At 52.9% G+C, this 27,940-nt stretch overlaps 1 protein-coding gene across 4 annotated transcripts; it reads left to right on the top strand.

The window, feature by feature from the left end:
* The first annotated feature begins 153 nt into the window (after positions 1 to 153).
* Positions 154 to 27,616, top strand: LOC114065025 (NADPH--cytochrome P450 reductase). 4 transcript variants are annotated; one of them, XM_027898602.1, is made up of 17 exons: positions 154 to 177; positions 2,478 to 2,610; positions 12,105 to 12,297; positions 18,497 to 18,545; positions 19,389 to 19,517; positions 19,922 to 20,071; positions 20,917 to 21,041; positions 21,707 to 21,796; positions 22,240 to 22,338; positions 22,967 to 23,083; positions 23,370 to 23,488; positions 24,424 to 24,605; positions 24,747 to 24,896; positions 25,430 to 25,697; positions 25,950 to 26,095; positions 26,303 to 26,388; positions 26,631 to 27,616. In XM_027898602.1, the coding sequence occupies exons 3-17, from the start codon at positions 12,119 to 12,121 to the stop codon at positions 26,773 to 26,775; spliced, it is 2,034 nt and encodes a 677-aa protein (XP_027754403.1). In that variant the 5' UTR covers positions 154 to 177; positions 2,478 to 2,610; positions 12,105 to 12,118; the 3' UTR covers positions 26,776 to 27,616. The 4 variants fall into 4 exon arrangements, with proteins under 4 accessions (XP_027754403.1, XP_027754406.1, XP_027754404.1 ...); XM_027898603.1 differs by having other exon boundaries at positions 159 to 177; positions 2,473 to 2,610; XM_027898605.1 differs by lacking the exon at positions 2,478 to 2,610 and having other exon boundaries at positions 157 to 177.
* Positions 27,617 to 27,940: the final 324 nt, after the last annotated feature.

The raw sequence follows: 27,940 nt of genomic DNA, 5'->3' as shown, positions 1-27,940 counted from the left end.
GCTCCCCCGCAGAGGGGGGGGAATCTGATTCGGTAGGCGCGCTCGCAGCCTATTGGCGGGCGGCGTGGGCGGAGCGTGTTCCCCCCCGCGCGTGTGGCCGAGTGGTACGGCCTGCGGTACGTGCCGGTCGCGCCGGGGCTGCGGGAGCCGCCGGGTACAGAGCGGGCCGGGCCGGCGGTGGGTGCGGGGCTCCGGGGGGACAGCGGGGACCGGCGGTGGGTGCGGGGCTCCGGGGGGAATGAGGAGGAGTGGGCTCGGGGGTCCCCTGTGCCTGGGGCGGGGGGGCTTGTCTCCGCCACTGGGGTCTTCTCTGGTGGGGAGGGGGCGGGTGGGCATCCGCTGATGGGATGGGATGGGATGGGATGGGATGGGATGGGATGGGATGGGATGGGATGGGATGGGATGGGATGGGGGTGCCCCTCTTGTACTGGGGGGACTGGTGTGACTGGCTCCCTGTGGTTGTGAGGAGTGGGATGATGAGGTCCCGCGTATGGCGAGGCTGGTGTGAGCGGTCCCGCTGTGGTTTTGGGGGAGGTCGATGTGAATGGAACCTCTTTTATTTGGGTGGACTGGGGTGACCCTCTGGTCATCCTGTTATCTGGAGTCCAGTGTGACTGGATCCCTGTCTTTAGGGGGATACTGGGATATCTAGAGCTCCCTCTTGTTCAGGGTGTTGAGGGGGAACTGGGATGACCAGACTTCCCTGTTATTTGGGGCATCTGATGTGACTGGTCCCCTGTTATTTGGCAGGGATGAGTAGAGTACCTTTTTGGGGGGGGGGAGTCTGGTCTGACTGGATCTCCATTTTGAAGGGGAGTGGGATGATCAGAGGCCTCTGTTATTTGGGGGGTCTGGTGTGACTGAGCACCCTGTTACTGGGGGTACTGGTGTGACCAGGGTCCCCTATATGGGGGGGGCTGGCATGAGTGGCCCCACTGTAATTTGGGGTACCCCTGTGAGGCAGGGGGCTGACCTGTGGTAGGGCTGAGGTGGGGTGTGAGGCAGGGTGGGCAGCCAGGGAGGGGGTGATGCCTCCCCTGTATCACTTCCACAGCACTGAAGGGTTGCTCAGACTTACCCCATCTCAGGCTGTTGCTGGTTAAAAGCCTTTAATGAGCTTAATTTTCTGGCACTTCCCTGCAGAACGGTACTCCCAGCATTTAACTGACAACTTTGCTGTAGGCTGGGCTGCTTTGCTGTTGTTCCACCTATTTAACTTTATAAGCTGCTGGGGTGTGGGAAGACTCTTTGCCCCTGTCTTTTCCTGATGAAATTGCTTGGGAGATTGAAGTTATTGACTTAGGAAATGTGCCTGTCAAAGGAAATAGTGGAAAACCCCCTATTTGGGAATATTAAGGCTGGAGGGGGTGAAGACACCTGGATGATGGTGTTGGGAGTTAGTCATCAATGTGCGGTTGGTTCTTAGGAAGTTGTCTCACTTGCAGGAGTAAGGACTGCTGGTGGAGTGTGCTCCATTCTGCCAGTCTTTAGTCCTTGAGTTACCTTTCAGAGTGTAAAAGAAATTGGAATGCTTACTGGAATGTGCACGGAGAAGAGGGATCACTGAGGCTTTCTGGCGTGAGTCTGGAAAAAAGTAAAGTTTGGGTTTGTACCTCTACAACTCTTTTTTTAAAAAGCAGAAACATACATCCGGTTGAGAAGTTGGAAAAGCACAAGGAAGGGTCAGGTCTCTGTTTCTGAGTTCTGGAAGTGACCCAGTGGTAGCGTTGGTGAGGACATCCCCTCTTCCACAGAGCTCTACACTCTGTGTGGGCTGATGAGAGGAGCTGCAGGGTTTCATGTGTTTTGTTAGGCAGCAGAGCTGTGCTGACTGGGGTGCAGGGATGCACACATCCCTTTTGCCTGGGGCTTTCTTCCAGTATTTCTCTGATTTTCTGAGAAATCCCGATGAGCTGTTGCACACATGCAAAGCACCTCGGTGATTAACGTGCTGCAGGTGAGGAAATCGGTATTTTGTCTGGGAAGGGCTGGTGAGCCGCCAGACCCTTCCTGGAGAACCCAGCACTGTCCCAGCACAGGTTTTCCTTCAGATGCATCATGTGCTGGTTGACTGCACTGAACCAGGGTGTGCACGGCATGGAGTGTGCCCGAGTGTTGCGTGTGGATGTGATGGTGCATGAGAACTGTATTTGCAAAACAGGTTTCTGTAAAGCAGGGAGGATACAGGTGCTGCAGGAAGACACAGCAACTGACACAACTGAGTGCTTTCTTTTAATCTTCAGGTGTGAAAGCCTTGGTGAGTGAGGTGAAGAGTGGGCAGGATGGAGGGTAGTGTCATACTTAACCCTCCGTTAATTAGTTCTGCTCTGTTTGAGACAGAGAAAAATCTCTTGCTTGTCAACACTGTGCAGGTGCCTCTTGCTCAGTCAGCAGTCTCTGGGGTGGTGCCTTCTGGGCAGCCAGGGTTGAGCAAGTAAGTGCCTTCTGCAACTTTTATTTTGTTTCTTCCAGAGCAGCTGGAGGAGTTCGACTGGTCCATACAACCAGCCCTTGTCTTGTCTCGGGGGAGGCTTTCCCTGCTGCTCTCCACCCTTCGTGTTGAAGCTCACAGGCCCCATCAGCGCCTACTTGCAGACACATAAGTGCAAGGTAACCCCTCTCTTTTGACTGTCACAGATTGTGGAATGTCTATGGATGCAGTTGGGTTTGGGGAGGGTGGCTGGCACTGGGTGCTAGGAGCGATGGTTTTTTCATCCAGTTCACCCTCAGCGAAAGCAACACATGGAACTGCGTCTGACTGAAATGCCATTTGATCTTTGCTCTCTGCTGGTTGTGATGCTGTGTTTGCTCAGTTCTGATGGACTAGGAAAAAGGCTTCCCTGCTCAGCTCTTCACTCCTGCCATCTCCTCCCCATCCCTTTCCTCTGGTATAAGAGAAAACCGCCCACAGTTATCTTTGAGGCCGCTGAACTTTGTTTTGTTTCCTGACGTGGGCTCTCCCGCCTCTGAAAACACAATTCTTAGAACTTGCATAAGTTTCTTTCCCAATGTGATCATTTGATCCCAGCGATGAGATTGCTTTGTCCATGGTATTGTGGAGAGTGAGTCACCAGCCCTGCAGTGACAGGTGCACCTTTGCCAAGATTCCTTTTTTATAGGCTTTGAAATTTCATAGATCAGAACAAGTAATTACAGCCTGCTCAGGATCTCTTGCTGCTTATCCCCAAGTAAACATTCAAGCTGATTGTGTGCTGCTGATCACTCACGTAATCCAGAAAGACCAGAGGCCATCTCTGGTGGCTTCTGTAGGGCGACAAGTCCAAAGAGTGGCTGAGTTTGACTTGTGGTGGCAGATTATTGTAATATTTTTGCTTCGTTATCACGTCTGTAGAGTTATTGACTAACTTGCCTTCCTTTCTTGCTGTGTGGAGGAGTAGATGGCGAGGTTTGGAGTTAAAGATGGGGTGGGGTTTTTCTCCTTGGGGACATCTGGCTCTGGCAGTGCCTGGGAAGTGTGCGGGGAAGGTTTAGCAACCAGCTCAGGTTGTTGGTAGGTCCGACTTGGCGTTGCTGGCGAGTACACGGGGTCTTGCTGCGTGGTGGCTTGTGAAACACGTCAATTGAGTGGCTTTCACCCCTTTCATGGGTCATTGCTGCATCTCTGGGCTCCAGCTAACTCCCAAGCTTTGGAGGAGCAAGCTGATAAAGTGCCTGCAAAGGATTGTGCAAGCCCTGGTTGTGTAACAGGGCTCTGTGCATAATTTTGGGAGGTAAGAGGAGCAGCTTGTGTTACAAAAGGAAAGAAAAATCCTGTGTCAAGTGTCTTCTGTTTGTGTTGATTGTGCTGGGGAGTTGGAGAGCTGTGGTTTTTGCAGCTTGGGATCAGCCTTTCAGCCTGTGACCTCTCTTATTCCCTGTGTCCCTTTTTGGCACGAGGACATCCATTTTGGGTATGGAATTGGTGTTCCGGTGCCTGTGATTGTGGCTGATTGCAAGGGCTGGGCTGGGAAGTTACCTGTATTTCACAAATATTCAAAAAAGTGAAATCCAGATTAGACTGCTGTACCCATGACAGATATGGAGGGTCACAGGGTCACTCCACACCCTTTGACAGGGCAGGTAGAGCAGGAGGAGAGCTCTCCTCCAGAGTTACCATGGGATGTAAGGATCATGCAGAGACACTTCCATCCCATACAGCAGAGTAGGAGACAGGCTTGTAATGTGTGGAAAAACTCTCACATCCTCAAAGCAAAGCTGCCTTATCAATACAATGTGTCCCAGCTCCACACAAACAGAGCTTGGTTTTCTTTAAATAAAGAAATCCCCCAAACATACTGTTCTGATCAAAGGTCTTCACAGTCCTTAGACCTTTGCAAGATCTTCAGCAGGACCTGAACCGTGCAAAATCCACACCTGAATGGGTTGCTCCTGAGGTTTTGCAGCCTAGCCTGGCAAGAGGGTGGTTTAAAACTCCTTCAGACTTGGCCCAGCTCCTGCATGGTGGTGGTGAGACCCCTGTTCCTCTTTCAAACAGTGGCTGAGGTGTGGCGCTCTGGATTTGTCCCTCCCTGGGAGGGCAAACTGGGGAACAGTGTTGGTTCACAGGGGGGTCAGTTTACCTTCCATTCTCAAGTTTTGTTTACCCTGTAACCCTGAACTCTTGTTTTTCTGGGCTGGCTCACGTTAGTCTGTGTGAAGGAAGGTGTTCAGGTGCCTAAGCTGGTGAGGTGCCCCATGGCCTGGCTGAAAGGTCAAGAGACACAAGGAAGTGTGCAAATTCAGTAATTCTGGGTTGCTTTCTTTTAAGGCAGCTTGGCAAGTTTGAATTAATTTTTGTGTTGAGTAATGCCTCTAAATCCTTTGGTTCCACTGTACTGGTCTTACTGAGCCCCACCTCAGTACACCCACAGTGTAGAGTTGCTATTTACACCAGTAAAGCTGTTCCTCTTGTTCTCTTCCTTGCTTCTGCAGCTGCTCTGCTGTCCTTGAATAGGACCCACGGGCCAGAAAACATGGAAGTCTGTCAGGGAAAGCTCAAATATGCAGTATTTCAAGATCCAGACTGACTGATATGCATTCCACATCTGTTTTGTGCCTAAAATAGAAGTTTGGCCAATGTCTGAGCCGGTGTGTCAGGGTCTGGGTAGAAGAGACCTTGCACAGTGAGACTAACTTTTGCTTCACAAGAAAACCCAACAGCTTTTATGTTCCTTTTCCTTCCTTAGGTGCTGCTGCTGCAGCCAACACCTCAGTTTAAACTGGGAATTCTGTGCTGGTAGTAGTGCACAGAGGCACTTTTCCTGGTTTTGTGTGAGGCTCTGTTTTCACCCTTCCTTACCGAGCTGCTGCTGGTTAATGGGAAGTTGTGGGGATGTGCTGGAATTGGTTGGTTTGTTTGTTTGTTTTTTAAATTTATGGGAAGACAATGAGAGGGAAGCACTAGGTGTAGGGAACCTTCATGCCTAGAGAAAGCCAAACCCTGGCTCATGCTCATCATCCAGCCCTGTTCCACAGTAAACCCGTGGTCCAGCAGAGACTCTTGGGGCAAGGAAGCTGTGAGGTTTCCCACTGTGCCTTCCGTCCCCAGGAGCCCAGGAACCCACCTGTGTGGTGATCCCACCCAAAACAGGAAGCCTGTGCAGAGCAGACCAAGCACAGCCATTTATCTGGCCAAATACATCCTTGTGTTGATGGGAAATGCGATCTCCACGTGGCGGAGCTCTGGAGAAAAGGCTGATCCAAGGGCTGGTGAGGCCAATGTTAAGTAACCTGGATCTGGGCGCCTGCTTCTGTGGACTGCTTTTGTTTTGGAAAGGACCACTTTCCTTGCCAGGTCTTCTTTTACTGAAAAGGAAGGGAGAAAGAACTAATTTGAGACTGGCACAGGCTGATGTAAACAGAATTTCTTAGTCTAATTGGTTGCATTTGCACTCAAAGAGGAGAGAGAGAAGATCTGGTTTTGCCCCAAGGGTCTCCTGGCCGAATACCACACACGAACATGCAGAAAGTTTTCGCTGCCAGTGGGTTTCAGAGGAGACCAGGCACAGGAATCTGGGCAGAAATGCCACCTGCACCACAGCCCTGCTCCTTCTGCTGCTGCCACCTCTCCCCTTCCTCCTGGCCTTGTGTCCGTGGGGCTCCTCTTCTGACAGAGGTCAGTGACCCGCCTGTCTTGTGTCGTTAGTGGGTGAAAGAAGAAACCTTTGCTGGTCACAAGACTGCATTCCTGTTTGTGATTCTCTTCCTTTTCCTCCAGTGCAGCTTCCTTTTGGTTCTGCCTTCTGTGCCAGCTCTCCACAAGCTTTGCAGGTGCCCTGGGAATAGAGACCTGTGAGAGGGCGGTCCAGTGGCTTTCTTTTTTTCTCCCAGGTGTTTTAGTTGTTTAATTTCTATTTATAATCTTCCTGTTTTTCTGCTGTTTCTCAAGCTTGGGCTGCAGGTCAGCGCTGCACAAAGAGATGGAGTTTTCACTTGGTTTCATTCCTTATCTCTGCCATGTGTCTCCCCTCTGTCCTGAAGTTGTCTTTTGGGGCTGTGCCATGATGCTAGTGGAAGGAAATAACTGGTTTCTGACTTTAAAAGCCCAGTTTTAAGGCTTCTTCTCAAGGCTAGTCCCGCCTGATCTGTGTTGTGCCATGGTCAGCACAAGAGGAGGGGCCATCCCTGGGGCAGACAGTGTGTGTGGTGGGGAAGGGAGCTCTGCTCACGCCCACCCACCTGCACCTGTGGAATTCGGGGTGGTCCTTCCTGATCAGAAGGAGGGGTCTGGCAGATCTGGTGGTAATGCTGACATTCCCTGCCACACAGAGCTTCCAGCACTGGAAATCGTGACAGCTGCACTTCCTCTGTGCTCACTGATGCAGTGCCTGTGCTGAGTCAGGGACATGAGGGTCATCATCACGTGGCTGCAGGGAGCACATTCTGCCAAATTGCATCTACTAGCAGTGCCCTTTTGTCCCCTTCCTTGTGTGTGGGTGTGCAGGGCTCTTACCAGGAGTCTGAACTGGAGAAAGCCAGTCTGAAGGAGTGGCTGTTCGAGTGAGTTTTGCTGTTAGATGTGGTGGTGACTTGCACAGATTCCTGTTTTCTGAGGAACTGGATTGCAGTCCTTTGGTAAGTGTTGCTGGATGGAATAAGTGGACTGCTGGAAGGGAAATGGGCTCTCCAGGGCTCGTGTTGGCACCGTGAAGATGTTGCTGTAAGACACAAGTCGAGCTCGTTGCTGTCGGGGTGGTTTGACTTCAGACCACTGCCTGCTGCCCCTGCTGGTGTTCAGCTGAGACAGCCTGGCCCTTGCTGTGGGCTGGGAAGGCTCTGGCTGCCTGCACCCTGCTGAGCTCCCTTTGGATGGAGCCTGGCACCGGTGCCAGTGCCGGGCGGAGGGTGACTAATGGCACTGCAATTCCTCTTTGGCTCAGCCACTGTGGGGCTTTTATCTGCACCTATTGCAAAACAGAGGTTCTACCTGCAGCCCCTGTGTTTATCTGCAGGGGTCCAAAGGGTGCTGGTGGTTGGCTCCTGCTGGGTGTTTCAGTAAGCTCAGGGGCATTGGAGATGGAGGTGCAGCCTCTGTGCTGCCCCATGCCAGGGCAGGCGGCGTCCGTAGGGCATGTGGGAATTACGGGGAGCCCTTTCTGCTGTGTTGGGCTGATCTTGGGGGGCTGTTTGGTGCTACAGCTGGTGCCTGGGGATCACTTATCAGAGGTGGGAGTGGTGAGCAGTCCCAAGCTTCGCTTGGTCAACATTCTTCCTGCTCCTGTCCCTCTGAGCAAGGCTGGCACTGCAGGTCGTGGTGTGCTGATGGTGGCACAGGGCAGAGTCAAGCACAGCTTGGTCACTCATTTTTGGAGAGTCACAGGCTGCAGTCCTGGTCTGAGACTGAGAAGTCAGATTGTGCTGAGATACTCAAAACTCCTCACAGACATTCCATTACAAAAAAAAAAAAAAAAAAAAAAAAGAAATTCTGCTTCAGGCTTACAAAGAGCCAACTTCCTGTCCAGATTGCCATCTTAGCCTCAGAGCCAAGGCTTTTTTGTCACTGGAAGATAGTACAATGTGACTTGCAGAAACATCCTTACGTTTGCAGAAGGGGAAACCTCCCAGCCACGTTTCATCACCGTGGTGCTGTGCTCCAGCGTGCTTTTGGGGGCATCTGCTGCACCACCTCCTGGTGCTGCCACCAGCTGTGTGCAAGAGCAAGGGGGGAGAAGAGTTCCCTTTGGGTTGCTGATCATTTGGCTTTTAGGGCACTCCCCATCCTGTCTCGTCTGTTGCAAAACAGTTTTTATATGTATTTTAATATTTTTTAACCCTTTTTAGCACCTTTTACTCTATATGGGAATCACAGGGGATTTGAGGATGCCTGGCACTGACAGAGCTTCCAGTCCTTTGCTTCCAAGATATGAGTGAGAATTAGGAATACATGTTTTTTTAATGTGAGTATGAGGTGCATCTGTTTGGTAGCATGGAGATGTGCAGGGAAGGTCCCTGGTGATTTGAGTGATTGTGAGCTGCCATGGATCGAGCAAATTCACCCATTTAGGAGCTGCATTCAGGGGCTGAAAAGCTGAGCTAAAACACAGCACTGCTTGAGTGTGATCCTTCAAAATGTTGTGACTTCTCTGTGCTCACATCTGGCTGGGGCTGATTGCTTTGCTGTGTGCGTAAACAGGGATCCAGGAACTGGAGCCATGACTGCAAAAAAAAAAGGGATATGGAAGTCTTGTCTTACCTTGATGGAAGGTATAATAAACTCTGTGGATAACATGACCACCCTTGAAACTGTTGTCAGGGGAACTTTTACTTCTGCATCATAAATTTTTTTCTTTTCCCCCTCAAAAACCTGGTCTGACTCTATCCAGAGGCTGCATAATTCCCAGGATAGTTAAATTTCAAGTAAGAGTCAAGTTTCTCTTCGCTGGATGTTAGAATGTTAGAAAAAGCATTTCAAAAATGAATTGCTGGAAAATCGCTTCTGGAAAACAATTGTTATGGCCAACTAGGTAAGACTGAGATAAACTGAGGAGTAATAATCTTCCTGTGCTGGGTAAAGTGAGTTCCTGAATTATGACAACCTTTTAAAAAAAGAAGTGTGAGGTCTAATTTCACACCCTTTGCTGTGTCTGAGCGAACCTTTTCCCCAGGGTAGGGATGGCGAAGGGAAAGCAAAAAGAAAAACCTTTAGCTGGGATATAAGACTTGAATAACTAAATGGGAAAGACCAGAGGGAGCCCATCATCAAAATCAAAAGAGTTTTTGTGTCTTTGCTTCCATCACAAGACCATGACCATGTTTCCTTCCAGGGTTAGAGGTCAGCATATAATCTCTGTGCTATGGGGATTGTGACTGAAGAGTGGAGAGCTCTGTGCACCAGAGGCAGAAGCCTCCAGAAATGGCTCTCTTCCCTGGCTCTGGGGGGTGAGTGTGTGGTCTGGCTGCAGCTGTAGGGTTCCCCTTTGAAGCCTTGGAGAGCTGCAGTGCGGTGAAGGCCAGGAGATAGCACAGCTTCCACCCCCACATCCATCCACGCTGCATTCCTGGGAGCTGCCTCCCTGAGGATGCCTCTTTCCAAGGCAGCACTGCTTGGGACAGCAGGCCACGTCCAGAGGCTTGAGAAAGCCAAACCTCTCTGGCTCCTGCTTGTCTCCTCTGCCCTGGGAGGCCTGAAGCTCTGCTGATGTGGGCACAGTGATGAATTTTGGCTGGAGACATAGCCCTCACCTTGCTGAGGAGGGCACGGACTCGTTCTTGAATATCCATGTCTGAGCTATCCAGAGCCAGGAGGGAACTGCTGTGCATCCTGTGTGCTTTCCAGCCTGGGCTGGCTGCTGCTCACCACAGGTGTGTCTGGCTTGGAACTCTCCTCCACGTGCAGTTTGTGACAAGGGAGGCTGCTGCGCTCTGTGTAAGGAGGCTTTCCTGGGGTTCAGCTGCTCTGAGTGCTGGGTTTGGTGCTCAGAAGGGAAGGAGGTGCAGCTTCTGCCCAAAACCAGCTTAGCACGGTCCCCTGCAAGCCTTGTTTTTATTCATGGCTTCCTCTGAGCAAGGGTTTGTCATTGCCTCATGTACCTTGGGGAAGGGATTTTCAAGGAAAGTGGGTGAAGCACAGGCTGTTGCTGAGGATAATCTTGCTGACATGGCCATCCCTGCGTGAGAGGAACTGGCTGCCCTCGTGGAATTCGGGCAATGGAAACTGGCACTGAAAAAAACCCAACCCACCTTGCAGTGTTGGAGATGTTTATCCAGGCAGCCTCCTGCCTGTGTCTGGCACTGCTTCCTCCATCTCTGAAGAAGAATTGGGTCTGTGCTGTGCATGGGCAGCACCTGAGGCTCCCTGGAAACCAGCAACCCTTCTTTGCCCTGAGACATAATGAACAATTCAAGTGATGAGTGAGATAACAAAGGAGAGGATGGGTTGCCTGGCAGGTTTTGGCTGAGATCCTCCTACAGGTGAGGTGGAGTGGCAGGGAGGAAGAGGAGAAGAGCTTATAAATAAAACTTCTGGGATTTCATCAGGAGTGAAGGCAATAAACCAGCAATATTTTTCCCCCACCAGCACATTCCCCTGGTGTCACTTGCCAGACCAGCTCCTTGGTGATTTACTGGAACGAGATAAGAGGGAGAAGAGGGATCCTACTGCAAGCTGTGCCTTTTTGGCAACTAAGCTCCAGTTGTGGGGGCTTTAGCTAACAGTTTTGTCTAGAGTTGTACAGAAATAACACCCAGCTCTTGCTTGGCTCCGAGATCCAGTGATGGAAAGCCTGTCTGCAAGGAGGGAGGACAGGGTGACCTGCCTGATGGAGAGGAATGCATAATTTCCTTGTCTGTAGTCACATCACTCACATTTTTCTTCCAACCCCTTGCCTTAGTGTCATCTCTGGGAATTTAATGGGAAGCTTTGCCAGTGGTGTTTTAGTGCCCTTTGTAATGTAGTTACTTTCCAAGTTCTAAATCAAATTAAACTTCTTGGGGGGTTGAGCTTTACTTGGGTTGTCAGAGTGCCTGTCTCTGATCACTGCCAGGTTGGTGTGGACTTCTGCCTGTGCTCCATAGAGCTCCTTTTGCAGCTGGTGTCTTGTGACACAGGGCTTTGTGTTCTCTGGACTAAGGGTAACAACAAGGGGTTGTTCTTTGCTGTACCTGGTCTCCCTTGATAGACCTTCCCTTTTCATCCCAGCTCCTGAATGCATTAGCATAACCTTAAACTTTGGTCACTTTTATTTCTCAGCCCAGGCACAGGCTTGGAGTTTTCTGCTGTTTTCAGCACCCCCCCAACCCCGAAAAGCTGTCTGGGAGCTTTCCTCTGGCAGTCACAGCTTAGCTCTTCCTTCACAGCTCAGCCATGGCACATGTCCTTTTCTCTCCTGTGGCACCACCACAGCTCTGAGTCACTTTTCTGTGTGGAAGTTCAAATGTCCATGGTCCCCTGGGTTGGCAGGGTGCCCAAGTACAACAGGAGAGTCACTTTGCCCTTACAGATCAAGTTTTGAGTTAATTATCTCTTTGCTTGGACAGAGTGCGTCCTTGCCTCTGGTAAGATAATATTGTGATCAGGACTGGGGGTCAGAGGAGTTCAGAGCTTTGGCACAGCAGTGGGAGAGAGGGAGGGAGTGATGGGTGGATCCCCAGGGGAAGGGTAGGGGCCATAGAGCAGTAGGTTGGGGATTTGAGGGCCGGGTTCTCACCCTCCTGCTGCCACGGACTCTGGGTATGGCCTTGGGCAGGTCACAGGTTGCTTAAACTCTGCCTTGTTGAGTGGAAAGGACTAATTCAAGGAGATGGAAGTTAAACCAGGGGAGACAGTGGAGGGGACTGGGAAGCCAGAGCCCCAAAAAGAGGTGGATAGTAAATCCAACCTGCAATGGAGGTGGATACTAAATCAGAAGTACTCATCATTTGTGCTGTAATGTTGGTGGAGATGCTCACAGAAGTTTCATGCCACAGTCCTGCTCTTTGGTTTATAAGCGCAGCAGTGGGTCCAGGGCATCCTGTCGCCTTATGGGAAGGAGGGATGAAGTCCTAGATCTGTGGGGTGGCTGGAAGAGTGGGCTCTTCCCCCAGTAGCACTCCAGGGGCTGTGTGTGGCGAAAAGCCACATGGCACTGTGTGGCTGCTCTTGCTCATTTGTGTTTCCTTTCTTACAGTGCCTCTGACCGTCATGGGGGAAGCCAGGATGGACCCAAACCTCTCCCCTCCCGACAGCACTGCACAGCAGGACTCTTTCTTCACCATGACAGACGTGTTCCTCATCTCCCTCATCACCGGGCTCTTTACTTACTGGTTCTTCTTCCGCAAGAAAAAGGAGGAAGTCCCCGACCTGCCCAAAATGCCAACAGTGTAAGTAACAACTCTCAGGCGTGGAGCTTTCTGTCATGCTTATGATGAGTCCTGGAAGGCTCAGCTGGATTGTAGGAGGCCCCTGGTGAGGGAACCTGGTCCCAAAAGATGTTTGTTTTCCCTCCTGTTTCCTCTGAGCTGCGTGTTCTCCTCCCAGTGCAGAAATCCCGGTGAAGGAGCCAGGCTGCAGTTCTGCCTTACCCCACCGTGTGGCCCGGATCGGGAATTGGCCTTTCCCAAGCAAGGCAGGAAAAGGCAAGGCAGGAAAGCCTCTGGCTGTACTTCAAAACTCTTAAGGATTCCTTTGGCTATTCTCGTTGTTTTTTTTCTGATAAAAGTCACGTTTAGATAAATCTGGGGAAATGCGGACTTGCTCTTAAGCAGGTTTCCTATTGGAAATCTTATCTACCCTTGGCTAGGAAGAAAAGAAATAGTGTTGGGAGATAGTTCCTGGGATGAGCTGCTTGGCAGCTCCTGTGAATCTTGCTTGGCTTTGATGCCAGGTGATGCAGCATCCTGATGCAGCATCAGGAAACTGGATTCGGAGAGGGAAGTCTTTGTTCCACCCTGTCTTCTGCAAAGGGCTTAGGGCCAGGAGCAAGCCATGCTGGTGGAGACCTGGGTGCATTTAGTTCCCTGCTTTACATGCCAAACTTAAAATCAGTTTTCCGCTGGGCTTTTTACCTCAGTCCTTCTGTTTCTGGTGTTGCAGGAGGAGGGAAAGTACATTTTCTGGCTGGGAGGGTTTTAAAGGGCAGCACTAACCCTGGCTGTGGAACCTTGTGCACATGGGTGCACACGAGGTTGGCAACAGCACAACTGTCTGTGCCTGCTTAGCCTTACGTTGGGAACGCGTTTTGTTGGATTAGTGGGATACTTTCCCTCTCCTACCTGCAGCAGAGAGGGCTGTGGCCCTCTCTGTGTGTCAGTGCACGTGGCCATCTCTGGAGAGTGTAAGAACACTGTTGCCATGAGAGCTAAGCTGGCTGGGGAAAGGGCGCTACCCATCTGGAATTAGATGCTGGCATGGCACAGGCTGGGCCTGTGTGACTGATTCCACCCCCCACCCATCACATGCAGCTCTTCCAGAAGGTTGTTGTGACCTTGCAGAGAAGCTTTCTGAGTGCCCCTGGTATGTGTTACAACCTTGTGCCGCTGCAGGGCCTCAGCACGTGGGCTTCCATCTGAGAATGGATGGGGGGTCTTGGCTCTGAGTTGCTCACAGACACTTTGCCTCAGTTTGCTCCGTGGGGTCTGTGCTGCCTGCTCTGTCCCTGTGAGCCAGGGCTGGCAGGAGCACTGGGAAACTGCTCCTCGTGGGAGATGTGGAACAGCAGCACGTCCCATTGTGGATAACTAGGGGAGAGGTGAGACTGTTTTGGAAGTCATCTGACACTACTGCATTTTGGAAAAGTGGCAGCCAGGCAAGTGCAGAGTGAGAGGAGGCTGTGAAGTGGTTTCTTCCTGTACATTAAGCCTGATCCTGCTGCAGCCCTGCTGTGGTCCTTGCAGCAAGCTGGTCAGAGGGCAGTGTGGCCCCATAAGCCAAGACTGTGGCTGGTGGCACATCCGCCCTTTGGGACAGAGACAGAGACTTCCTGCAGCTTTTGCAGTGTAATTTTATGGGATGCTTGGAACTGGGAGGAAAACGAGTGGGAAAAACAAGCTTGTTCAGCCTTGGCTTTCCTTCCCTCTTGTAATCCTTGAGTCTGGGGTGGAGTTTCCTTTCTGGTGATCAGGCAGATCGACAAGGCACAGGGCCACACTGTCAGCCGCTGCCTCTGGCTGGCTGGAGATGGCAGGTGGGGTCTGTGGGCAGGCAGGGAAGCTGTCCCAGACCCAGGAAGGCAGAGAGGCCTCATCAGGGCTGTCTCTGTCTGAAGTGGAGAGCCTTGACCTTAAGAGGGGTTGGTTTTCTTCAGCTTCTCTGCAGCTCTGCCTTGACTCACCAAACTGTCCTTTTCTGGTGGCAATGAGTGATGGTTTTTGTTGTCTCACTTTGGCCCCCCAACTTCAGCCTCAGAATACCAGAGGATGAAGGTGCTGAACAGCGAATCAGACACATCACAGTGGCTGCTGCTTTAATGGTTTGTTTGCAGTGTTTAACAGTGCAAGCAGAGTCTCCAGCCTGAGCACAGCATCCAGCACCTCAGTACCCTCCTGGTGTTTTTTGGGAGCTGCTGCTGAGCACCTTGATAAAACCGTGTCAGCTCAGCAAGGTCTACAAAGGAAATGCCACTGTTGTTACTGCTCTGTTCTTGATTGTGGAAGAACAGAGGCCCTGTTGAAACACCCTCTTTTGGGCTGGGTTCTCCCTGCATGGCTCCAGCAGCCTGTGTGACCTGGGAACACTCATGATCTTGCCATGACGATGCATCCCTGGGTTCAGCCACAGCTCAGTGAGGGATCAGGCTGCTGATTCCTCACCCTTACAGCCAAGTGGAGCTGTTTTCCTGCCCGAAGTCTCCACAGAAGGGACGGAATCCAGCACATCGGGAAGCATCCCGTACCTGTGACGTGTAACACGTGCATGTGTGGGACAGGCTGGGATCCCACTGACTGCTTGTGTTTTGACTATTTTCAGACTTAATTAAAACCACTGGGGCAGCCTTCCCTGCAGCCTGCTCTGCAGATGTCATTAGGGAGAGCAGCTCAGGACTGCCACGCAGCCGTGGCCACCGCGCTTCCTCGTGGGGGCATTGCTGGGGAATGCACAGATTATTTTTATTCTCTGGCTGCTCCTCCTCTGCATGTTTCTCAATCAGAGATTTCTTTCCCTCCTCATTTGCCCGCGCCAGAGTTGTGCAGACAATCATCCCCGGGGAGACACAGGCAGGACAGCCATTGGTATGCTGGGTCTCACCCTCTCCCTTCTCCCCCCTCTTTAACATTGTTTGGGGCAGAAACGGGCTTATCTTTATCCTGCAGCTATGCAGAAATCCATTCCCTGGTGCTTGTAGGGCTTCCTGTGGCAGGAATTGCTCCAGCTCCTTAGCCTGATTAGCTCTCTGCTGCCTGTGTGTGTGTGAGAGACCATCTCTAATTTAATTTAATAGGATCCTGAAGAGAACAAACTCCTTTGAGCTGCCTCCGTAATGGCACTGCCATAGTTACCCGAAGCGTTGCTCACGCAGTGTCTGGAATCGTTTCATTCAGCTACAAGCATCAAGGTTTTTTTTTTCCCCTAAAAAAAAAGAATATATATAAAAGCAGCTGTGATATAAACAGTTTCCAAGGTAACAGGGCTGGGGGAGGGTTTTGTGTCCCGTCCCCCTGCTCCACGCCGATGGGAGAGGGACGTGTGCTGCGGAGGATCCTGGGAGGTTTCATTCTCCACTCCTAATTCCTTTCTGCCACTGCTGCCAGATGTTGCAGTTCCTCGGGACTGCGCGGATCCACTCGGTAACTTCCAAAGCCCCCACCACGAGGATCTGAGCGGACAGGACCACTCCTGCTATGACCCGTGCCGGGACCTTTTGTGCCGGCTCTCTTCCCCTCAACAAAAGGCTGACGCTTGGCTTTAGCGCCCAGGAGGAGCAGAATGGGAAGGCCTGTGTGGCTCCAGAGCTAAGTTAGATCCGTCCCCCCACACCTCCCCTTGCAGACACAGCTGCCCTGGGACTCTTTGTCTGCCTCCTCCCTGCCCGGCATGGGCTGCGTGTACTCGGCCCCGCGGGAAGAGCCGGTCGTGGCCAGGTGAGTTGATCTGCCCGATGGGCTGCGGGGTTGTTCCACCTTGGAGGGTCGCTCCTCCCACCCCAAAACTGGGTGAGTGGGATACCTCTTCCCTCTGGGACAGGAGGAGGAGGAAGAGGAGAGGCTCTGCTCGGAGACAGGCTGCTCCAGAGGAGACCCTGCTGTTGGTGCTTGGTTTCTTTGCTGTGTCCTCGCTTCTGGTTGTATCTGTGTGTCTGTCAGGAAAGCTGTGGGCATGGGAACTTTCTGAAGGAGAGGTGTTCAGCTGGGACAGACTTTGATCTTGTTGCTGAGCTGTTTGGGAACTTCTTTCCCTCTCCTTTCTTTCTCCTGAAGTCAAAGAGACAGAGAGCCCCGGGAGCTGTTTGCGCTGTGGATTCTCACCAAGGGTGGGAGATCTGTACAAGCTACAGCTCACTCCAACAATGGAGTTAATCCCCTTCCCTCCACCCACCACTTCTGATTCTCATAGTCACTGCCTTGAGCTATCTCAGGTGTAAGAGCAGTCATTGCTGAGAACACACTTTCTCTCCAAAGTTTCCCTGGCTGAGCAGTGAAAATGTATGTTGTTTCTGCCTTTGGCGCCTGTGTGTTTTTGCAGCTCGGATTTTCAAGCCACCCCGATGAAGCAATTTCAGAGAGTTGTGTTGCCTTTTTTCCAAAGCCAGGCTCATTATTTCTTCTGTGTCTGAGCCACAGTCTGTTCTCTACCACACACTTCAGTGTGGGGTTGTCTCCTTTGAAAACAGACGAGCTCCATGTGCTGCACCCTTTTCTCTTCCAAAGGGAGCTTGCTGAAAGGATCTGAAACTTTTTTTTCTCCTCCTTAAAAAGCATTTTGTTTAGCAGTTGACCCAACAGTTGTTTTAATTGGATCTCGTTTGCAGAGGGCAGAAAACCAAAGAGGTTCACCAGGAAGCCAAAAGCTAAGTGAGAGCTGAGTCTTGTGAATTCTCTAGAGCCCCTGTCCTGGCGACAGCGTGGGCAGGGCTGGGACTGCTCCCTTAAGATACTTGTCATATCCCAGTTCCCAACAGGGGACAAATGACAACTCTGGGAGACTGTTTAACTGCTGGGAGAGCGGAGCAGGGGTGTGAAGCAGCTCTCTCCTGCGAGCACAGCTGCCTTGGGTAGCTTTTTGAGGTAGGCTTTGCTTGTCTTTTGTGTGTGTGCTGTATGAGATTGTTAGTTCTCAGAACTGTCAGGCCCAGTTATGGAGCTCGTTGATACCTTTGGGTCAAGGAGGGTGCTTGAAGGCATGTTTTACTGAAGGTCCCCCACCCTGCTGCTCTGTGTGTGTGCTCTCCACAAATGCCACGGCACATCTGCGAGATCCCTCCCCCTGGGCTGCAGAGTTTAGGAAACTGTTTGTGAGCTCTTCACATTCTCACATGGGCTGGAGCCAAAACCATTTGTTTTTTGCCTGGAGGCTTCTCTCTTCCCACAGGAGACCCAGCCTTGCATTCTTCCATTGTGAAATGGGAACGGGTCCCATGTTCTTATTCCCCGCTACCAGAGCTCCAGCGGGGAGGACAGCAAGGGAGCTCCTGTCCTCCTTGCCTGCTGTGAAAAGCCCCCAGCACCTAATCTGATTGCAGCTAGACCCATCTCTTCTTGGCAGGCTCCTGGGGGTCCCCAGGGCTGGGTTGTTGTCACACTGGAAACCCAAGGGTGTTCTTAGGATAGCGAAGCTCTCCTGGCTCCCTCCCTGACAGGGCACCCATAGCAGTGCGAATCCCGACCTCCATGTTTCTGGCTCTGCTGTGGTTTGTTCCCCTTCCAAGCTAGGGAAAGCCACCTCCATGTAATAATGCAAACACTCTGTGCCAGAGATCCATGCTGGGAATGGGAACCAGCTCTGCAGGACCTCGGCTGGCAGTGGGTGCTTTGCTGGGGGCTCTGTGGGTCTGATCAGCTGCGTATGTCTGCTCCACAGAGCTCTCCAGCTCTGGGACTTGGGTCTGGCATGCTGCTTTGAGGTTGAAACAGCTGGTTTTTAGCCCTGTTTGACTTCAGGCTTGGGGAATGTGCCCTGGGGAACATAGTTCAGGACTGATCCTGCCTGCCTGCAGTGGTGTGGGAAGCAGGGAGCTCTCCATTCCCTTCTCTCACACCGTGGCTTGTCCCCTGAGATTTGTCTGGAGACCTGGTCTCATGAGATCCTCGTAACCTGCTCAGCTGTGAAACCTCTCAGAGCAGCTGATAAAGGCTTCCTGACAGGCAGGGCTGAGTGCCTGGGCTTTCCCTGTGGGAGGATTCACCAGTGGAGGTAAGGCAGGAGCTCAGCTTTTCCTGTCTGCTCCAAGTCCCTGCTCCATGGCTGTTGCAGAAGCCCTGTGGTTGAGTGATGGGTACCCCTGGGGCAGGGATGGTCAGTGGGGACTCTCACAACCCTTTGGGCAGCCTTCCTGAGGTCTGGAGGCCACTTCTTCCCCTCTTGCTTAGTCCTGACCTCAAAGAATGAATGTGTTTCATCTGAAAGGAGGTTCCTCCTGTCTTTCAGAGTAGCTCCAGCGAGAGACAGCAGCTTCATTGAGAAGATGAAGAAGACGGTAAGCTGCTTGTCCTGGCTACAAGGGGTGCTGGGAAGGTGGGAGAGCTCATGTCCTTCCCAGTTTTCTCTGCAGACTGTCAGCAGGAGGGGTTGGTTTGGATGCACACACACATGCCTGCTGCAGAGTGCATCCAGGAGAAGGCTGTGTGGGCAGCCAGGAATAGCTCTTTGGGTCTATTCCTGAGAGTTGTTCTTAGAGAAAAAAATTAAAGTGAAAATGTGGTGGAAAGAAAAAAAGTGTAATATGAGATCAAAGTCAATAGGGAAATGGCTGAGACTTTAAAGTCATTGGCTGGCAGTTGTTTATCTGCGTGGTTGGTTCCAAACTGGCTCGCTGTGGAATGGGAATTGTACACAGAACTGACAGCTTTGGACTCCTCTGGTCTGGACACAAGAGGAAGCAGAGGAAGAAGCAAGGGCTGGATATGTTTTCTGTCTTACTTCAAAGTAACTGGCTTGTAGCAGAGCAGGAGCTCCAGTGCTCAGGCACTTCCCCAAAGCTTTGGCAAGTCTGTGTTCTCATCCAGGGAGTTCCATGTTTTCGGGAGTCACACTACAGCCCTGAGGTTGAGAATAAATCTTGAGGGTTTTTCTTTGGTTTGGGTTTTAGTCTGACCTGAGTCTCCCCTCTGAGTGTGACAATAGTCATGTTCTAATTAAAAGCCTAGCCTTGAGTTTTCTGTCAAACCTGGCGTGGAGTCCTATACGAGCACAGACTCTTGATTGCCTTTAGGTTGCAGTCCAGAACTCCTGATCCCAGGCGTTTCCTTTGTCTGTGCTTCATCCATGCATTTGCCAAATAAGGAATCACCATTTAACAGGGATTTCTTTTTCTCTCCAGGGCCGAAACATAGTGGTTTTCTACGGTTCCCAGACGGGCACAGCAGAGGAGTTTGCCAATCGTCTCTCCAAAGACGCTCATCGCTACGGCCTCCGGGGCATGGCAGCGGATCCAGAGGAGTATGACCTGGTAATTTAGCCATGAACGGCCTCAGGATAGGTAACATCCTGTTAGTGCCCCCTAAAAAACCCCAAGCACCCTGGCCAAGGGACAGCTGGCCTTTTAGCAGTGTTGTTTAGGGGAGGAAAGATCAGCCTGAGCGATGCAGAGGTGGGCTTGGTCCCTGCCATTCTCATGGTCCCTTAAAGCTTTGCATGGAGAATCCCATTGCTTTCCTGGTGGAGTAGGAACACTGACTTGCAGTCCAGTGGGGGCGGTTGGTTTTATTTCCCCTGCCAATTTTGGGTGGGTTTGGCCTTTCCCAACCCCTTTTGTAATCAAGTGTTGCTCTGCACACCTACACTGTAGGAACAGGCTTGGCCAGTAACCACCTTGTGGGGTCCTTAGGGGTTCATTCTCTCCTTCGGTTGCAGTCAGACCTGAGTCGCCTCTCGGAGATTGACAAGTCCTTGGCTGTGTTCTGCATGGCCACCTACGGAGAGGGGGATCCCACAGACAATGCCCAGGATTTCTATGACTGGCTGCAGGAGGCCGACACCGACCTGTCGGGTCTGCGGTTTGCAGTGAGTGGCTCAACTCCAGTTTGTGTTGGAATGTGGGGAAGGAAAGCCACGAGCCCTCTATTGTGCCTGCATGTGGCTGGGGGAAAGGCACAGCATGTCTATGTCCTGCACACCTGTTTTGGTTGAGGTCCCTACTGTCTTCCTTCCCAGGCTTTGTGGACTCCTGCAGATGTACATCTGAGGGCTCTAAATGCAGATGTCAGAGTTCTCTCCCCACTCCCTAAATCACGAGGGTTTGCTGGTACAAACAGCCCCAAACAGGCCTGCAGGCACTGAATACAACATCTGCAAATGAGCTACAGGTTGCTGCTGTTCAGAAGCTAATTGAGCAGCCCGGGGCCAGATCTTCTCCCACAGTGTAAATCACTTGGAGCGTGTAGCTCTCTTCCTGTGCTGAGCTGAAAAACTGGCTGAGATATAGCCACCTCACCCAAACCCTGGCCAAATTCCTTAGGCAGCATAATAATTGCAAATGAGGATAAAATCCACGGCTGGAGATGTGGAGCTGCTCTGTATGAAGCAGTGAGCAAACATTTGCTGCGTGGTTTGTGGGAGGCAAAGGCCAGCAATCGGTCTCCAGGCAGTCCAGGCTCTTGCTGGTCCCTTGAGGAGGGTGCAGGAGTTCTTGTAAGTGCATCCTCTTGCCATGCCTGAGGCCAGGCTCAGGGGAGGTGCTGGTGCTTCCTCACCAGTGGTAGATTCTTACCCAAGGTCCACGAAGAGCTAATGGGGAGCTGGGAGAGGTCTTGCTGTCCTTTTTCACTTCATTTGCTAGTTGATACTGGCCAGAGGATGTCAGCTGGATGGGAAGAGTCTTCTCCATGCTCATGAGCGTTCCCTTGCAGGTCTTTGGGCTGGGGAACAAGACTTATGAGCACTTCAATGCCATGGGAAAGTATGTGGACAAGAGACTGGAGGAACTCGGAGCCCAGCGCATCTTTGAGCTTGGGCTGGGAGATGATGATGTCAAGTGAGTAGCTCGGGTGGAGGGGCTGGTCAGGGCTGGCTAAAGCATCTTGGAGACCTTGGCAGGGAGTTGGCTCTATTGCTAACCCAACCTATGTAGATATACTCCTCCATCCCTGTGGAGAAGGCAGACTCCATCTCCTTGTGAAGTGTTTTATAGTGGGAGGCAGCAGTTTTCCAACTCAGACAATGATTTTTATTTTATTTTTACCTCTCTGTGCTCACCTGAGCACCCTGGGACATTGCATCAACCTGTGGCTTTACCTCTGAGGTCTGCAAGGTCTGGTGTGATGTTTGTGATGTGTGTGAGAGGCTCTGAGCCAAGAGAAATGAACATTGCGTGTTGGAATCTGCCTTTTGGGAAGGTGACCTCAGGCCAGGAGTGGGCAAGGGGGAGCTGAGGTGGTTGAAGACTGAGCCTGAATAACAAAGCCTTCCTTGGCAGACCTGGTGAAGGGAGGGGTGATTGGTATAGCCACAGTTCCCACTTAGTGCTCTGACTGCTTTTCTGGTGATCTCTGCATGTATGAAGGCACCAAAACTGTCTGGGTCCAAGGCAAATGCCTTTTCCCGTGATGGAGGGAGAAAGTCCCTAGGGATCTCTTCTGGGAATGCCCCTTTGCTCCCAGCTGGGGCTGGGTTACTGACTCTTTCTTTTGCCCTGGCCAGCCTGGAAGAAGACTTTATCACCTGGAGAGAGCAGTTCTGGCCAGCGGTGTGCGAGCATTTGGGGGTGGAGGCTACAGGAGAAGAGTCCAGGTGGGTTTGGGAGCAGGTCCTTTTGGGTGCCAGAGAGATTGGCCACCTCTGACTGGTGGCTGTGCCATCAGCCCCAGGCTGCTGTTCCCTGTCCTCTGCACTGCCTCCCCTTCCAGACTGCGAAGTAGAGCAGAAAGTGGAGCTGTTTGGCCTGAGCCTGGTGCAAGTTTGAGCCCAGCTCTGGATTTCTGTTTTGACTGGGGACGTGGTGGGTTTGGTATCTTTGGGGATGGCTGTGATGGTTGTGATGCTCCCAGTGAGGCTGAGGTTTCCTCTTGGTTTGGGTTTTCTGCACAGTTTTCCTGATCTCTCACGTCTCGAGAGGGGCAAAGGGGTGGAATTTGCATTTGTTTTTGAGCTGCAGCAAATCAAGCAAAGTGTGTGCTGGTTCCAGCTGTACTTTGTGGTTTCCAGTTTGACTTTTTTTCTCTTCTCTCCCCCAGCATCCGCCAGTATGAGCTGGTGGTGCACACGGATGTGAACATGAACAAAGTCTACACGGGTGAGATGGGCCGACTCAAGAGCTACGAGAACCAGAAGCCGTAAGTGCCAACCCCCTGGGCAGGATGTATGTGGGGCAGGGGTTGGCTGATGGGTCCTTGGTGTCTCTAACAACACCTGCTGTGTGGGCAGTGCCATTTCTGCAGTGCAGCAGGTCTCTGCCCAAGAGGAATGGGCTCAGATCTCCACTGGGGCTCTGAGATTCCCCAGTTAATGAATCATTAGTGGTGAGGAGATGCCTGTGGTCCCGTGTGCTGCTTGGCTGGTACATGCACAGCATCTGCCTTGAGCCTTTCCTCATCTGGGGTGGCCAATACATGATGGCTGCTGGCAGTATTGCTGTGGGAGATGAGCTGTATAAACTAATTCCAGCCTGAAATATATCTTTGGGATGTGACAGTCCCTCCAATCCACTTGTGTGTCACTTGTTCTTAATGGGACAGAAGCTGTTGACTGCTGGGCTGTGCTTAGAAGGAAAAGGATGTGCTTTCTGTGCCAGTGTGGGCAGCAGCGGGATCATAATTTGGTTTGTGCTGTGGTGTAGTGTGCTTTGGAACACGAACCAAATCATGGGAGCCTGCTCAAGGGGCAAAGGGAACATGGCTGGATACCAACAGCACCATGAGCCTGCAGGAGCATAACCCAGATGGTCCTTGTCTTTCCTTCTAGACCGTTTGATGCCAAGAACCCCTTCCTGGCCAAGGTTACAGAGAACCGCAAACTGAACGAGGGTGGAGAGCGGCACCTGATGCACCTGGAGCTGGATATCTCCAATTCCAAAATCAGGTAGTTTTCTGTGGGAGACTGCTCCTTTATTTTGTCAGGAGCAGTCTGCAGCAGGAGCAAAGAACAAGGATGTGGCACCAGCTTCATCCAGTACTTCAGTAATCACTTAACACTGCCCCTCTGGGCTTCTGTACCAGGTACCCCATGTCAAGACTTTCTCCCGGCTCTGGCACTGCCTGCTTTGGGTCTCTCCCACCCCACAGACCTTTCCTAGCTGAGCACTCCCAGTTGAAAGATTTCTCTAGGAATCATCATGCTGCATCTATTCTCCTGTGTCTCATGCCAGGTACGAGTCCGGGGACCACGTGGCCGTGTACCCAGCCAACGACTCCTCTCTGGTGAACCAGATTGGTGAGATCCTGGGCACGGATCTGGACACTGTCATGTCCCTGAACAACTTGGATGGTGAGTATGGATGACCCCTGAGGGTCAGCAGTTCTCCTTCAGCTGTGGCCTCTGTCCTTCCCAGCAGAGCAGGATCCAGATCACCCTCAGGTCCCGCGAGGCACCTCCAGGCAGACGGATGTGCCATGACCACTCTGAATGCTGCGCTGTTCTAGCAGTAGCACAGAGCCTGTTTGCTGAGAGCAACTGAAGTGGGTCAGTTGTGAAATGTTTAGCGTGCCCATTCAACAACAAATTATGTAACAGCACACTCCTAATTACAGAGCATCAGCCCACCAGAGCATCCCTCAACCGCAGCAGCCCCGGAGCTCCACAGGGCCCTCAGTGTGTGAGAGGTTCTTATTCAGCCCTGGGAGGAGGCACAGGCTTGGAGACTGAACTGCCAGGAGGGAGCACTTGTGCTGATACAAAGAGCTCTTCCTGGGCAGCGTTCCCAGCAGAGCCAGCCTCTGGCAGGAAGGAGATGGCAGCTGCTGCCCATTGCACTCCTGGAGCAGCACAGCCAGACCTGAAGCATCAGATGTGCTGGCCCAGAAGCCTGACAGAGCTCCTGGTTTTAAGAGAGGAAGTGGCTCTAATGCGCTGCTGGAGCCTGTAGCCCCTGCTCGGTCTGGGGATTTGCTGGACACCTCAGGGCAGAGAGCCCCATTGGGGAGCACAGGGTAAAATTTTTTGCTGCTAAACTGTCAGGCAGCATCTGTGAAACACAGAATGGGCTACTGGGAGAGGGAGCTGCCTGGAAAGGGAGGTGCTTCAGCATGGAACTGGGGCTTTGGCCCACAGGCTCATCATCCCTAGGGCTTCTCTCTCCTCCCTAGAGCCTTGCTCTGTCTCCAGCCCTCACACACAATGCGTGGCTGCCAGCATGAAATCTCTTTGACATAACAGCACGTAGTTGCTGATTTTCAATTTTTCTCTCTCTCCCTCTTCTCCAGAGGAATCCAACAAGAAGCACCCCTTCCCCTGCCCCACATCCTACCGGACAGCCTTGACATACTACCTGGACATCACCAACCCTCCCCGCACCAACGTGCTGTACGAGCTGGCCCAGTACGCCACGGACAGCGGGGAGCAGGAGCGCCTCCGGAAAATGGCCTCGTCCGCTGCCGAGGGCAAGGTGGGAGCGCTGGCCTTCCCAGCAGTGCTGCTGGGCTGAGCTGGGTGCTGGGGGATCCCCAGAAGGGCCGTGCAGAGAGCCCAGGGGGTGTTTGCCAGCCACAAAGGGAAGTGGTCACGCGTGTGCCCTCCTTGCCCGCAGGCCCTGTACCTCAGCTGGGTGGTGGAGGCCCGCAGGAACATCCTGGCCATCCTGCAGGACATGCCCTCGCTGCGCCCCCCCATCGACCACCTGTGCGAGCTCCTGCCCCGCCTGCAGGCCCGCTACTACTCCATCGCCTCCTCCTCCAAGGTGAGTGTGCTTCCAGCAGGGAATGAGGCTGTGGAGGGACTGCTTCAGCTGCAGCTCCACAGCACCGCTGTCCTTGGCTGGGGACTGGACATGGGGAGCTTGTCCTGGTGATAATTTCTATCAGAGAGGCAGCTTTAGTTATCTCCATGCATGGAGTTATCCCAGCTCCCACAGGGTCTGCAGAGGGTCTCACAGCTGTGTCCCGGTACCACCCACACTCCCTGGGGCCCTGCTCCTCTTCACCCATCAGCCTGGCTGTTAGGACTTGGAAGAAGGTGGAATTTTAGGGGCTGGTCAAAATTCACTCATTACTTTATGTCTGAAGTCCTGAGGTGGCTGGAAATACCCAGGGAACCTCCATGGTCCCGTGATGAGTCAGGCACAGGACAGAAGCCCCATGAGGGGCGCGCTGTCCCAGTGTTAACATTAGGTTAAACTTCTCCTTCCTGAGCACTGAAGGGGAGCTGCGGGGACTGAGCTATGGGATTGCCGGGGCTCCCTCGCTGCATGGTGCCAACATCCCTTCCCTGCAGGTTCATCCCAATTCCATCCACATCTGTGCCGTGACGGTGGAGTACCAGACCAAGACGGGCCGCCTGAACAAAGGGGTGGCCACCAACTGGCTCAAGAACAAGGTGCCTGACCAGAACGGGAGCAGCTCCCTGGTGCCCATGTACGTGCGGAAGTCGCAGTTCCGGCTGCCCTTCAAGCCCAGCACCCCCGTGATCATGATCGGGCCGGGCACTGGCGTCGCCCCCTTCATCGGCTTCATCCAGGAGCGGGCCTGGCTGAAGCAGCAAGGTGAGGGCCCAACATCCTCCCTCTATATGCTCATTTCTGAAGCCTGTGGCCACTTCTGGGAATCAGCCTCAAGCTTCCCCATGTAATCAGAAGCAGTTGTGCAGCTCTGCCTCCCCCGGCTTGGCAGTACCAGGGGAGCAGAGAGGACAGGCTTGGGACTGCTGAGATTGGCAGGACAAGGGGAGTGTGGGGAAGGGGGACAGGGTTGTGGGCTGCCAGGGGCCAGCTGATGGGGGCTGTGTGATCCTGCAGGCAAAGAGGTGGGCGAGACGGTGCTTTACTACGGCTGCCGGCACGAGCGAGAGGACTACATATACCGGGAGGAGCTGGCCCGCTTCCAGAAGGAGGGAGTCCTCACCCAGCTCAACGTGGCCTTCTCCAGGGACCAGGCTGAGAAGGTACTGCTCTAGTCCCCCCATCATCCAGCTGTGGCCTTGGGGCTGGAGACATCCCAGCCTGGATGGCCCGTGGCAGGCAGGAGCACCCAGCACACCTCCACTGCCTCCAGAGCTGTGAGCACGGCCTTGGCTTCCCCTCCTCACCCCAGCCTGTGGTCCTGGAGGGCTCTGCTCCTCTCACCTCATTCCCACCTTGTTTCCTGCCAGGTTTATGTCCAGCACTTACTGAAGAAGAACAAGGAAAACGTCTGGAAGCTGGTTAATGAGGGGATGGCTCATATCTACGTGTGTGGGTAGGTCTGGTGGCAGGGAAGGGACTTCAGGAAAACGTTCCTATTCTCAGGAAAATTAGCGTGACTCGGTTTTCCCTGCGGTGCATTACAAGCCCTGGGAGGGTTACACTGTCCAGATTCCAGGGGAGGGCAAAGGGCCAGGCAGGTGGGCTGGGGTGAACCCTCTGTGTTCATGCAGAGAGGTGACAGGGCTCTGTGACTCTGGTGTCATACTGTCTCACTCACCATCCCTTTGTTCGCAGCGATGCCCGAAACATGGCCCGGGATGTGCAGAACACCTTCTACGAGATCGTGTCCGAGTTTGGGAACATGAGCCAGCCCCAGGCCGTGGACTATGTAAAGAAACTGATGACGAAGGGCCGGTACTCTCTGGATGTCTGGAGCTAAAAGTGGGGATGGCGGGGCCGGGGAGAGAACGGGTCCCCAGGCGTGGGCCCACGGGAGGTGCAAAGTGCCTGCTCGCCCACGGCTGCTGTGGGTGACGGTGTCGCCGGACCCCACAGCTACCCCGGTGTCACTCCCAACCCCTCCCGGGCCACAGCAGCCCCTCGGGACAGACTGTATACCCTGTGGGGTGGAAGGGGTTGAGAGGGGCAGGGGGGTAGCTCAGCCGCTGTCCAGGAGCCGTGGTGGCCCCGGCACCCCAAGGTGCACCTCGTGGCACCAGCATTTGCCTCGAGGTCAGGGACACAGCTGATGTGGGGCACAAGGGATGGACGCTGCCAGGAAGCTCTGGGGTCCTTCTCTGAACACGAGCTGTTGCCTTATCCCCGGGGCTGGAGCCCACCCTGGCCTGCTGGCACGGCAGAGGGGTGGAGGGGCCGGCAGCCCCCTGCACTCCCCCTGGGTGTGAGGGCCCAGGCTGGGCAGCGATCTGTCCTCACCTCCCTCAAGCCCTGCTTGTCCAGCTCTAGGATGTGGGGCTGGCAGCTGGCTCTGGGCACAGAGCTGTCTTGTGCCCCTCAGACCTCAGCACCCCTGTGCTCCTTTCCTGATGCCCACCTTTGCTCCAGCACACAGTGGGAAGGGGGTGGCTCCTCTCCCCTGGGGAACACACCTGGTTTTGGGAGGAGCGGTCTCAGTCCGTAGGGCCCTGCTTGCTCCCCGGGGTCCGGCAGCTCCCCTGAGCCCAGCCCCTCCCTCACACTGTGTATGATCATTTTTTAAATGCTGTTTTTATTTTAACATCTTTGTGATTTAAGCGTGGGGGCGGGGGAAAAAAACAAAAAAAGAAAAAACAACCTTTCAGGCTGTCCAATGATTGTAAATTATTTAAATACATTTGCCCTTGGAATAAAAACGCTGTGTCTGTAGTTTGCTTCCTGCCCTCTCTCTGCTCAGCCAGAGGGCAGAGGGAGGCAGGAGCATTGGATGGTAACTGAGAGAAAACCTGAGGACTGGGAGGCAGCTCTGGGTTTAGGCTGAGCTGGGGGCAGCCCCTGCCCTGAGTGTTGGGACCCGGTTGTGGGGAGGATGGCAGCTCTGGACTGGGGTGCTGCTGTGCTAAGCCTAATCTTTGGTTCTTCTGGAGCTCCTGGTGGTGGTATGGGGT

The sequence above is a fragment of the Empidonax traillii genome, unplaced genomic scaffold (genome assembly GCF_003031625.1).
Source record: "Empidonax traillii isolate 1590-97213 ecotype Southwest subspecies unplaced genomic scaffold, ASM303162v1 scaffold607:size387008, whole genome shotgun sequence".
NCBI lineage: Eukaryota > Metazoa > Chordata > Aves > Passeriformes > Tyrannidae > Empidonax > Empidonax traillii.
Note: the sequence above shows the minus strand (reverse complement) of the source record. Positions and strands in the feature narration are given on the sequence as shown.

Coding starts and splice junctions, on each gene's coding strand:
- LOC114065025 (XM_027898602.1), top strand. CDS start 12,119: ATGGGGGAAGCCAGGATGGACCCAAACCTCTCCCCTCCCGACAGCACT. Junction 21,042..21,706: donor CTGGGAGATGATGATGTCAA/GTGAGTAGCTCG, acceptor TGCCCTGGCCAG/CCTGGAAGAAGACTTTATCA. Junction 22,339..22,966: donor AGCTACGAGAACCAGAAGCC/GTAAGTGCCAAC, acceptor CTTTCCTTCTAG/ACCGTTTGATGCCAAGAACC.